General features: G+C 50.5%; 1 gene segment (V, D, J or C); it reads right to left on the bottom strand.

Moving 5' to 3' along the window:
* Positions 1-3,959: 3,959 nt before the first annotated feature.
* LOC146009784 (T cell receptor alpha variable 9-2-like) lies at positions 3,960-4,578 on the bottom strand. The segment is given in 2 exon segments: positions 3,960-4,294; positions 4,434-4,578. Coding segments are annotated over 2 exon segments (480 nt in total).
* Between the last annotated feature and the right edge of the window lie 8,769 nt (positions 4,579-13,347).

The raw sequence follows: 13,347 nt of genomic DNA, 5'->3' as shown, positions 1-13,347 counted from the left end.
CGTGTTCTGTACACTGCACGCTGTCTCCTCGTGTGCTGTACCTGCATGCTGTCTTCTAGTGTGCTGTACACTGCACGATGGCTACTCGTGTGCTGTACACTGCATGCTGTCTCCTCGTGTGCTGTACCTGCACGCTGTCTCCTCGTGTGCTGTGCACTGCACGCTGTCTCCTCGTGTGCTGTACACTGCACGCTGTCTCCTCGTGTGCTGTACACTGCGCGCTGTCTCCTCGTGTGCTATACACTGCACGCTGTCTCCTCGTGTGCTGTACACTGCACGCTGTCTCCTCGTGTGCTGTACAGTGCATGCTGTCTCCTCGTGTGCTGTACCTGCATGCTGTCTCCTCGTGTTCTGTACACTGCACGCTGTCTCCTCGTGTGCTGTACACTGCATGCTGTCTCCTCGTGTGCTGTACACTGCACGATGGCTACTCGTGTGCTGTACACTGCATGCTGTCTCCTCGTGTGCTGTACCTGCATGCTGTCTCCTCGTGTGCTGTACACTGCACGCTGTCTCCTCGTGTTCTGTATACTGCACACTGTCTCCTCGTGTGCTGTACACTGCACGCTGTCTCCTCGTGTGCTGTACACTGCACGCTGTCTCCTCGTGTGCTGTACACTGCACGCTGTCTCCTCGTGTGCTGTACACTGCACGCTGTCTCCTCGTGTGCTGTACACTGCACGCTGTCTCCTCGTGTGTTGTACATTGCACGCTGTCTCCTCGTGTGCTGTACCTGCACGCTGTCTCCTCGTGTTCTGTATACTGCACGCTGTCTCCTCGTGTGCTGTACACTGCACGCTGTCTCCTCGTGTGCTGTACACTGCACGCTGTCTCCTCGTGTGCTGTACCTGCACGCTGTCTCCTCGTGTTCTGTATACTGCACGCTGTCTCCTCGTGTGCTGTACCTGCATGCTGTCTCCTCGTGTGCTGTACACTGCACGCTGTCTCCTCGTGTGCTGTACACTGCACGCTGTCTCCTCGTGTTCTGTATACTGCACGCTGTCTCCTCGTGTGCTGTACACTGCACGCTGTCTCCTCGTGTGCTGTACACTGCACGCTGTCTCCTCGTGTGCTGTACCTGCACGCTGTCTCCTCGTGTTCTGTATACTGCACGCTGTCTCCTCGTGTGCTGTACCTGCATGCTGTCTCCTCGTGTGCTGTACACTGCACGCTGTCTCCTCGTGTGCTGTACCTGCATGCTGTCTCCTCGTGTGCTGTACACTGCACGATGGCTACTCGTGTGCTGAATACCAGCAAAATACAATGAAAAGAAAATGGAGCATTTGTGTAATTTACTTATTTTTCTATATACTTTAATATGTAATATATAATATAAAATAAAATATAAAAAATCATATAAATTATTATTAGGTACTTGTTTCCTAGCACGGCGCCCATCGCATCGTATACCATAAGCCATACAATGGTATGCGATACGATGTTACACGATGGCAGCCAATGTTATACAATTTTAATCGTATACCATCGCATTGTATGCCATTGTATGCCATATACAATGGTATACGATTTAAAATTGTATAAGCACCCTAATGGATGTTTTAAATGCTAAATAGGCCCCCTGTAAGATTATTAATTGTATAAGCACCGTAAGGGATGCTTACAATGTTAAAAGCACCCCCACGCCACCCCCACTATCAACCCCAACCCGAAGCGAGCCTGCGAGGGGCGGGCAGTACACGTCCTCCGACCTTTTCATACCCCCACCATCCACGTCAGCGTGGAGATGATTCTAAATAGTGTGGCGATCGCAGCGAGCCACCGAGCCCGAAGCGTGGCGAGCGCAGCGCGCCCCACGAGGCTCGCTGTCCTCGCGGGGCCCGCTATGCTCGCCACGCTTCAGACTCGGTGGCTCGCTGCACTCAGCACACTATCTAAAATCAACTCCACGCCGACATGCATAGTGGGGGTATGAAAAGGTTGGAGGACGTGTACTGCCACCCCTCGCGGGTTCGCTGCGCTCACCGCGCTTCGGGTTGGCGTTGATAGTGGGGGTGGCGTGGGGATGCATTTAACATTGTAAGCACCCATTAGGGTGCTTATACAATTAAAAATCGTATAGGGTGCTTAAATCGCATCTCATGCGGCTATATGGCATGCGATGTGATACAATGCATAAGATGCCATACGACTGAAAATCGTGGGCGCCGTGCTATGAAACAAGTACCTATTATTTTTATCATATTTATTAATAATATTATTCATAATATTAATCATTTTCTCAGTTTCATGAACTTTGATAACTTTATATAATGATCCAGTGTCACCTGCCAGAAAAAAATATGGAGATGGAACATTTATTTGTTAATCTATTTTGGGGGCATGTCCTTAACTCTATTTTGATTACTTTAAACTGCACTTCCTGTTTGTGTCATACGTAACTCGGGAGCCTTTCCACATTGTGATTGTTGGTTTCACACAATCGCTGTAAGAGGAATTTTAAAGCAGAAAACATAAATGTTCTTCTATATAGGTGTTAAAGTGTCTTTTATGATGTCAGGGGTTTCCCGAATCCCTCCAACTCATGGAAGCTATCATGTGAGGGGAAGGGTGGGATTACTTCTGGAAGCAACAGAAACAAGATTGCTGAGTTTCTCCTCCACAACAGGGAGAAGGAGAGTCTGAAGGTTCCTGATCCACAGACAATAAAAGGTGAGCACTGTCAGAGTGCCTGTCTATCCTGTCAGTGGGCCTTCCTAACCTGTCAGTGGGTCTATCTAACCTGTCAGTGTGCCTGCCTAACCTGTCTCAGTGGGTCTGTCTAACCTGTCAGTGGGCCTGCCTAAGCTGTCAGTGGGTCTGTCTAACCTGTCAGTGGGCCTGCCTAAGCTGTCAGTGTGCCTGCTTAACCTGTCAATGCGCCTTCCTAAGCTGTCAGTGTGACTGTCTTACCTGTCAATGGGCCTGCCTAACCTGTCAATGGGCCTGCCTAACCTGTCAATGGGTCTGTCTAACCTGTCAGTGCACATGCCTAACCTGTCAGTGGGTCTGCCTAACCTGTCAATGGGTCTGTCTAACCTGTCAGTGCACCTGCCTAACCTGTCAGTGGGCCTGCCTAACCTGTCAATGCGCCTGCCTAACCTGTCAGTGTGACGTCTAGCCATATCAGTGTGTCTGTCAGTTTTAATTTATTACCAACCAATAAAGAAATGACCAAATAGCATCAGTAGAATTCATATCCAATAGCAGTAGGTTGCTTCCGCTGGGAACCGTCATCTTCAGCATCCATTATTTACCGACTCATACGCACCTGCAAATAATGGATTATATAAAAAAACTTTTAAATGACAAGTCACTTCTGTACGTGCAGTCCCATGTTTTGGGCTTCATGTGTCCCGTCTCTGTGACGTCATGTGGATGAGATAACACTACGATCTACAAGTATGCATATGTGCGCAGTCATACAGGACACTTTCTTACAAATATATCTAGCAAAGAATTAAAGAGAGGACATCGGGGGCCACCTTAGTTCTGCCTTTATATAAATACTGCTATAAAAATACAGAAAATGATAAAATAAACTATTAAACTAATAATGTCCACAAAGCTACATCTTTTTCCAGGGCTGCCATCAGAATTGGCGGGTTAAAGAGTGACAAAATAGGCAGGGCCCCTCTTCCATTTCTCCAGCCCCTGGCTTGTCTGATGAGACCTGTGTCTGCAGCACTGGTCGCACTACTCAACCTCTACATTGCTTTAAGGGAAATGTGATCTTTGTTTATGACAAATTATACTTTATAACCTCCAGTCCTGGGCCCCCTTTCTGTCTGGGCCCCCGCAGTCCCCCTGTCTTTTATGTTATTTGAGCACACATGTCAGACAGTGATATCTGTGTCAGTAATGCACCATAGAGGAAGTGCTGGGGGAGGCTTAGTAACACGTACGGTGCAGTTACACAGCTGATAATGATCTAATACTTAGAGATGAGCAGGGAGAAGGTTTCAAGCTGTCTGCAGCTCCGACATCAGCTGCTGTGTGCTCACTGCACAGAAATACGCAGCCGAATCCTGGAGCTGGGCCGATGTCAACGTCAGCGTGGAGCTCAGCACCTCAGGCCTGCGCATTTTCCACCCTGATTGATACGGCGGCTCCATGTCTTCCTCCTGGGCGTTTATTGATAAGATCATAAGCTTCAGCCCCTCTCCGCGTTTCTGCTGGTACCAGTATGCGTTTAAGTAATTGGTGTCATCGTGCGCACAAGACAGAGCTATGCTGGAGTTTATCTTGGCTGCTAAATATGAATGTTGCTGGGTCACCTTGAGACCGCGGCTGAAACCTGAAAAACACACAAGGGTAAGGTGAGAGGGCGACAGGGTGAGGGGGTGACTGCACAGGAGATGGTGGGGAGAAGCCAATGTACTGTTTCCAGGGCTGTCGAAAGTCTTCTCTGTACCCTAGCCAAGACTGCAACTTACTCCCCCCCCCACTCCACTCTGCCACCACTACCCACTCTCCAGCCCAAGTAAAAGACTTGAGATGGCACCTTAGATGTTCCACAGCCGCCACCTGCATTAAGTCCAACCTGGATGTCTTTCTCACTTTCTCATAGACATCCTTCATGTTGGGATAGGCAGACTCGTTGGCGCCCCCAGATCCCAGTGTCCTAGGCTGCTGCCTATTGGTAGAGCCAGCCCTAACTGTGACATCAGAATACAGCAGATAATAAAGGCATACCTCTCAACATGACCCTCTCCAGGAGGGACAGAATGCTCTGTTTCTGGACATCCTTCTTAATTTATGATTGCCATCACCTGTCCTGAACAAGTTAATTGGTATGAAAGGTGTTTCACCACAGGTGATGGTCATCAGAAATTAGGAAGGAAGTTCAGAAACAGAGCATTCTGTCCCTCCTGGAGTGGCTCATGTTGGGAGGTATGATAAAGGCCACATCCCACCTTGGACATCAATGTCCCATGAAGGTTGCAGGCCGGGGGCAGATAATTTGGCTTTGCCACTCCATTTTCGGTTAAAACATTAGATAAAACAACGCGGGTCTTTGCTCGCACTTTTATTGGATGCGGCCAAAGTTTTCCTACGATAATATCCCGATGTCGCGTCTTGCCATCGCTCCATGGCCAATTGATGCTGCCCCTATAAATCAATTTTTTGGGGGGGACGGGGGGGGGGACGACATGGAGCAAATATTGTATTTGTATTCATCCCATTTAATAATAACAGCACCTGTAATATTAATTATACTATAGGACATGGGTCTTCAAACTGTGGCTCTCCAGATGTTGTGAAACTACAAATCCCAGCATGCCTTGCCACAGTTTTGCTATAAGGGAGTGTTAAAACTGTGGCAAGGCATGCTGGGATTTGCAGTTTCACAACATCTGGAGGGCCACAGTTTGAAGACCCATGCTATAGGATGTAATTATATAGTATCACCGACCATAGGCGCCGAAACTGTGGGTGCTCCGGCAGCACTGCCAGGACCCCACTGTGGCGCTGCCAGGACCCCCTGCCTACCTCCATCCAGGACTGGGGGGAGGGGGGCACCCTTGAGCACCCACCGGTAAAAAACGTAAACCGGCGCCCCTGTCACCGACAGGTGATAGGTCCGGCCTGACCATATCTCAGGAAGCAGAGGCCCTAAGTACAGACTTACACAATAACCAGCCCACACCGAGAAGCAGCGTCAGATGTCCTGTCATCTCAGCGACGAGGATTGGCCTCAATAAATAAGAAAGGATAAGTATTATTTATGAAATGCAGAAGTTAAGATTCATCCAATGTTTTCCCCATCGCTCGTATCTGTCGCAGCCTGGGAATAGTGTATATCTCAGTGACTGCACAAGATCCCCACCCCTCAGTACGCTTACCCTCTGTCATCACATCTGTTCTGTGGTCTCTCTGTACACCACAGACTCCTGTACACTCACCGATACATCGCCTCCCACAACACAGTGCTGATGGCGTCACAGGAAATCTTCTGTAACAGCCCGTACATTGGGGATTATTCTGATTCCCTCGCAAAGGCACAATCACTCTCTAATGGACAAAACCATGTGCACTGCAGGTGGGGCTGATGTAACATGTGCAGAGAGAGTTAGATTTGGGTGTTTTATTGTTTCTGTGCAGGGTAACTACTGACTGCTTTATTTTTACACTGTAATATAGATATCAGTTTGAAGTAAAACCCCACCCAAATCTAACTCTCTCTGCACATGTTACATCTGCCCCACCTGCAGTGCACATGGTTTTGTCCATTTGAGAAGGAATTTGCCTCTGCGAGTGAACCAGAATAAGGCCCCTAATTTGTTTTATGTACGAACCTCTTCTGCTTTATTGTTTATGTATTTATGCATTTGTGGCAGAGCAAGCTGCGCTACAATAACTGCCTGTCCGTGCGCTCAGGTGTCGACACCAAAACAAGTGAAATCCCACGAGTAAACCTTCTCCATGTTGACCTTTTTTAGTGTTGACCTTCTGCTGTGGACTTGATGGCTGTTGACGTAGACCTGTTGCCAACCTGTCCCTCACGAGCTACTGGTAGCTCGCGGTAGCAATCCTGGTTGCTCGACCACTCTGCAGCTGCCCGCCCGTCCCTCCATCGCCCGTCGGAGTGTGGATCATTAGGTTACCAGTATGTTGGATGACAGTCATTAGGTCGACACCATTAGGTCGACATGCATTTATGTCAACATGAGTGTAGGTCGACATGCAGGACATGGGAAGCTGAGCTCCGCTGTTGTCCGTCACACCGCCCGACCTCCTGAAAGGTTTGTGAGGGGGACGGAGAAGTGCAAGGGCGATGGGAGACAAAAAGGTGCAGGGGTGACAGTGGGAACAGAGAGGTGATGGAGGGGTGCAGAGGGGATGGAGACAGCAATACAACATGCACACAGCGTCTATTCAGAGAGGCTGGGGGCATGACCAGCAGCTCTCAGAGTGCTGGCCATGCTCCTATAGAAAAAAAATGGGGGACGTGACCTCGCTGGAGTACCACGATAATAGGTCATGCCCCCTAATTTCTGCCTCCAGTGTTGGGAGGTATGTACAGTGCGTGGCATATTGGATATTGCAGTGTGTGGCATAATGAGTCAGGGGCATTACAGTGTGTGGAATAATGTGTCAGGGGCATTACAGTGTGTGGCATAATGTGTCAGGGGCATTACAGTGTGTGGAATAATGTGTCAGGGGCATTACAGTGTGTGGCATAATGTGTCAGGGGCATTACAGTGTGTGGCATAATGTGTCAGGGGCATTACAGTGTGTGGCAGAATGTGCAAAGGGCATTTTTCAATCATTATGCAATGTTTTTTTTATTATTATATTAGTAGCTTTTCAGGCGGTTTATTTTGTCTCAAGTAGCTCACACCCCAAAAAGGTTGGAGACCACTGATCTAGACATTGTTTGTGAGCTATACCACACCATAATGGTGATAGCATTGTCTGTGGGGTGAAGAGCTCCCCCTGCAGGTCTGTCTAGGATCTGCGGTGTGACTGGGTGATGGCATTGTCTGTGTGATGAAGAGCTCCCCCTGCAGGTCTGTCTGTTGTCTGCGGTGTGACTGGGTGAGAGCATTGTCTCCATGGTGAAGAGCTCCCCCTGCAGGTCTGTCTGTGGTCTGCGGTGTGACTCGGTGAGAGCATTGTCTCCATGGTGAAGAGCTCCCCCTGCAGGTCTGTATGGTGTCTGTGGTGTGACTGTGTAATGGTGATAGCATTGTCTGTGTGGTGTAGAGCTCCCCCTGCAGGTCTGTCAGTGGTCTGCGGTGTGACTGGGTGATAGCATTGTCTGTGTGATGTGGAGCTCCCCCTGCAGGTCTGTCTAGGGTCTGTGGTGTGACTGGGTGATAACATTGTCAGTGTGGTGTAGAGCTCCCCCTGCAGGTCAGTCTGGGATCTGCGGTGTGACTGTGTAATGGTGATAGCATTGTCTGTGGGATGTAGAGCTCCCCCTACAGGTCTGTCTGGGATATGTGGTGTAACTGGGTGATACCATTGTCTGTGTGGTGAAGAGCTCCCCCTGCAGGTCTGTCTGGGGTCTGCGGTGTGACTGCATAATGGTGATAGCATTGTCTGTGTGGTGTAGAGCTCCCCCTGCAGGTCTGTCAGTGGTCTACGGTGTGACTGGGTGATAGCATTGTCAGTGTGGTGTAGAGCTCCCCCTGCAGGTCTGTCTGGGATCTGCAGTGTGACTGTGTAATGGTGAGAGCATTGTCTGTGGGATGTAGAGCTCCCTCTACGGGTTTGTCTCGGATCTGCAGTGTGACTGTGTAATGGTGACAGCATTGTCTGTGTAGTGAAGAGCTCCCCCTGCAGGTCTGTCTGGGATATGTGGTGTAACTGGGTGATAGCATTGTCTGTGTGGTGAAGAGCTCCCCCTGCAGGTCTGTCTGAGATCTGCGGTGTGACTGGGTGAGTTCATTGTCTGTGTGATGAAGAGCTCCCCCTGCAGGTCTGCCTGGGATCTGCGGTGTGACTGTGTAATGGTAATAGCATTGTCTGTGTGATGAAGAGCTCCCCCTGCAGGTCTGCCTGGGATCTGCGGTGTGACTGTGTAATGGTGATGGCATTGTCTGTGTGATGAAGAGCTCCCCCTGCAGGTCTGTCTGGGGTCTGCGGTGTGACTGTGTAATGGTGATAACATTGTCTGTGTGGTGTAGAGCTCCCCCTGCAGGTCTGTCAGTGGTCTGCGGTGTGACTGGGTGATAGCATTGTCTGTGTGATGAAGAGCTCCCTCTGCAGGTCTGTCTGGGGTCTGCAGTGTGACTGTGTAATGGTGATAGCATTGTCTGTGTGATGTAGAGCTCCCCCTGCAGGTCTGTCTGGGATATGTGGTGTAACTGGGTGATAGCATTGTCTGTGTGATGAAGAGCTCCCCCTGCAGGTCTGTCTGTGGTCTGCAGTGTGACTGTGTAATGGTGATAGCATTGTCTGTGTGATGTAGAGCTCCCCCTGCAGGTCTGTCTGGGGTCTGCAGTGTGACTGTGTAATGGTGATAGCATTGTCTGTGTGATGTAGAGCTCCCCCTGCAGGTCTGTCTGGGGTCTGCAGTGTGACTGTGTAATGGTGATGGCATTGTCTGTGTGTTGAAGAGCTCCCCCTGCAGGTCTGTCTGGGGTCTGCAGTGTGACTGTGTAATGGTGATAGCATTGTCTGTGTGGTGTAGAGCTCCCCCTGCAGGTCTGTCTGGGGTCTGCGGTGTGACTGTGTAATGGTGATAGCATTGTCTGTGTGATGTAGAGCTCCCCCTGCAGGTCTGTCTGGGGTCTGCAGTGTGACTGTGAAATGGTGATAGCATTGTCTGTGTGATGAAGAGCTCCCCCTGCAGGTCTGTCTGGGATCTGCGGTGTGACTGGGTGAGAGCTTTGTCTGTGTGATGAAGAGCTCCACCCGCAGGTCTGTCTGGGATCTGCGGTGCGACTGGGTGAGAGCATTGTCTGTGTGATGAAGAGCTCCCCCTGCAGGTCTGTCTTGGGTCTGCAGTGTGACTGTGAAATGGTGATAGCATTGTCTGTGTGATGAAGAGCTCCCCCTGCAGGTCTGTCTGGGATCTGCGGTGTGACTGTATAATGGTGATAGCATTGTCTGTGTGATGAAGAGCTCCCCCTGCAGGTCTGTCTGGGATCTGCGGTGTGACTGTATAATGGTGATAGCATTGTCTGTGTGATGAAGAGCTCCCCCTGCACGTCTGTCTGGGATCTGCGGTGTGACTGTATAATGGTGATAGCATTGTCTGTGTGATGAAGAGCTCCCCCTGCAGGTCTGTCTGGGATCTGCGGTGTGACTGTATAATGGTGATAGCATTGTCTGTGTGATGAAGAGCTCCCCCTGCAGGTCTGTCTGGGGTCTGCGGTGTGACTGTGTAATGGTGATAGCATTGTCTGTGTGATGTAGAGCTCCCCCTGCAGGTCTGTCTGGGATCTGCGGTGTGACTGGGTGAGAGCTTTGTCTGTGTGATGAAGAGCTCCCCCCGCAGGTCTGTCTGGGATCTGCGGTGCGACTGGGTGAGAGCATTGTCTGTGTGATGAAGAGCTCCCCCTGCAGGTCTGTCTGGGGTCTGCGGTGTGACTGTGAAATGGTGATAGCATTGTCTGTGTGATGAAGAGCTCCCCCTGCAGGTCTGTCTGGGATCTGCGGTGTGACTGTATAATGGTGATAGCATTGTCTGTGTGATGAAGAGCTCCCCCTGCAGGTCTGTCTGGGATCTGCGGTGTGACTGTATAATGGTGATAGCATTGTCTGTGTGATGAAGAGCTCCCCCTGCAGGTCTGTCTGGGATCTGCGGTGTGACTGTATAATGGTGATAGCATTGTCTGTGTGATGAAGAGCTCCCCCTGCAGGTCTGTCTGGGATCTGCGGTGTGACTGTATAATGGTGATAGCATTGTCTGTGTGATGAAGAGCTCCCCCTGCAGGTCTGTCTGGGGTCTGCGGTGTGACTGTGTAATGGTGATAGCATTGTCTGTGTGATGTAGAGCTCCCCCTGCAGGTCTGTCTGGGGTCTGCGGTGTGACTGTATAATGGTGATAGCATTGTCTGTGTGATGAAGAGCTCCCCCTGCAGGTCTGTCTGGGATCTGCGGTGTGACTGTATAATGGTGATAGCATTGTCTGTGTGGTGTAGATCAGGTCTGCCTGGGATATGTGGTGTAACTGTGTGATAGCATTGTCTGTGTGGTGTAGAGCTCCCCCTGCAGGTCTGTCAGTTGTCTACGGTGTGCATGCGCACAGCGTCTATTCAGCGCCGACGAGAGGCGAAAACGGGGGCGTGACAGGAATTTGTGTCATCCAGCGAGGTCACGCCCCCTTTTATCGAAGCCACGCCCCCTTTTCAGGAGCGCACGCAGCTTCGCCGCGCGAGCGTCCTGACCTCCCAACTACAAAAGTAGGGAGGTATGTCACTGACCGGTATCATTAATGAAATCGCTTTGCATACACTAAATATAGCATTAGCCCAGGAGTTCCAGAGACACACTTCACAATATCACTCGTAGACCCTCAGTCAGCTTGTGTCAACCTTCTGTCTATGCCGACCTAGTGCATGTTTATCTTTTCCATGTGTGGACCATTAGTGGTGGATTTAGTGACTGTCGACCTAGATACTGTGGACCATTTCATCCGGACCCAAGCAAAGGTAGGGAACACAGGTATAAAATGTGTTGACTATTTGTGTGCCGATTATTATCAATAATGAAATAGTTCAGTAAAACTGGGCCATGCCCCTGTTTTCGCCGCTGTGGGGGAACGCCCGGCAGCTTTACGAGCTCAAGGCTATCCCCCCAGCCCCTCTGACTACAGGAACATACGCTGTCCATCTATTCATAGGTGATGGGGGGACTCCCAACTGCTCCCCCCTCCACATCAATGCACTGCCAGCCCCGGGTGGGAAGCGGGAACGTCCCAAAAAACGGGATGTTCCTGCGATAAGTGGGACAGTTGGGAGGTACGCTGTTATGTTTGTAATACCTATTCATTGCTGAGAGGTGTAAAATGAAATTGTACAGAATATATTAGTCTTGTGTATGGACTTTAATATGCAGAATCTATCCTTTATACAGTATGGGACAGATGTGAAGGAAGAATAAAAGTGATGAAACGGGTATAAGTCCCTCTCCTCGGTATTGAAGGAGTAGACCAGGGGTCTTCAACCCATGGCCCGCGGGCCACGAGTGGCCCGCGGAGCTGATCTCAGTGGCCCCCTGCCCACCGGCCCGCCATGCACAGGATTTTTTTTTTTTTAAGTAAAAGAAAATGCTGCCGAGGGAGGCAGTGTAATGGAGTCCCCTTGGGTGCCGCCTACACGATTTCCATTGACTGCAGGCAGGGCAGAGGAGTGGATCCAGCGCGGCTGAGGGAGGAGGAGGCACGTCTGGTCACGAGCTGGGAAGTTGGGACCCGGCGAAGCTGCGGGAGGAGGAGACGCAGCTGGCGGGAGCAGGGGACCCGGCACTGGAACTGCAGGAGGAGGAGGCACAGCTGGCGGAGGGGATCCGGCGAAACTGCAGGAGGAGGCATGGATGGTGGAAGCAGGTGACCCGTCATAGCTGCAAGATGAGGAGGTACATCTGGCCGGGAGCAGGGGACCTGGCAAAGCTGCAGGCATTACTGGGGGCATTGTGTGTGGGGCATTACTGGGGGCATTGTGTGTGAAGGGCACTGCTGGGGCATTGTGTGTGAGGGGCACTGCTGGGGCATTGTGTGAGGGGCACTGCTGGGGCATTGTGTGAGGGGCACTGCTGGGGCATTGTGTGAGGGGCACTGCTGGGGCATTGTGTGTGAGGGGCACTGCTGGGGCATTGTGTGTGAGGGGCACTGCTGGGGCATTGTGTGTGAGGGGCACTGCTGGGGCATTGTGTGTGAGGGGCACTGCTGGGGCATTGTGTGTGAGGGGCACTGCTGGGGCATTGTGTGTGAGGGGCACTGCTGGGGCATTAGGTGAGGGGCACTGCTGGGGCATCATATGTATAAGCAGGAGTACTGCTGGCATTATGGTCTGTGGCATAATGGGCATCAGTGTGGGGCATAATGTGCAATGGGCATAATTTTGTGTGGATTAATGTGTAATGGGCATCACGGTGCGGCATAATGTGTAATGGGCATTATGGTGTATGACATAATGTACAACAGGTATTACGGTGTGTGGCATAATGTCTAATGGACACTATGGTGTGATGCACAATGTGTAATGGGCATTACGGATAAACAGTGTAACAGTGTATATTGATTTAAGTAGCCTTTCATTGTTTGGGTTTGATCTGTGAGGCATACTATTTCACTGTGGGCCTTCATGTTTATATGTCACTGTGCAGCCTTCAGTCAACTTAAGCGTGTGAGGACAATGACCATTTCTGCGGTAACCAATGTCTGGTCCTGCAGGTTGCAAAAGAGGTGTCAGGTAATTGTTTTCCTGCTAGTTCACACTTGTTATAATTAGACCACGCCCCTTATAATTAGGTCACACCCATTTTTGGGAGCGCGCCTACGGCGCGTGCAATTTATTTAATATCACATTATATATGGGGGGGGGGGGCACATATTTTACTGTTTGCACTGGAACCCAAATTGGCTGCTGATAACTATTAGGGTGGGTGTGTGTGTGTGGGGTTATGTGCTGAGTATGGGCGGCTGTGCCAACTATCTATGAAGGACTGTGCTGACGTTATAGGGGAGCTGTGATTCTATGGAGCTGTCCGAAATTCCGTAGGCGATTTTAGTGGCCCTCGGGCTTCACTGGATTTTTTTAGGTGGCCCACGCTGTCTTAAAGGTTGAAGACCCCTGGAGTAGACTATTCCTACTCTGTCTATTCTATAGGCATGTTTATGGCCTGGACCTATAACACGGCTATTGGGGGTGAGAAAGGTGCCAATGACGTTGT

The sequence above is a fragment of the Crinia signifera genome, chromosome 6 (assembly GCF_055691185.1).
Source record: "Crinia signifera chromosome 6, ASM5569118v1, whole genome shotgun sequence".
In the NCBI taxonomy this organism is placed as follows: domain Eukaryota; kingdom Metazoa; phylum Chordata; class Amphibia; order Anura; family Myobatrachidae; genus Crinia; species Crinia signifera.
The sequence above is the reverse complement of the archived record's forward strand: the minus strand, read 5'-3'. Positions and strand labels throughout refer to the sequence as shown.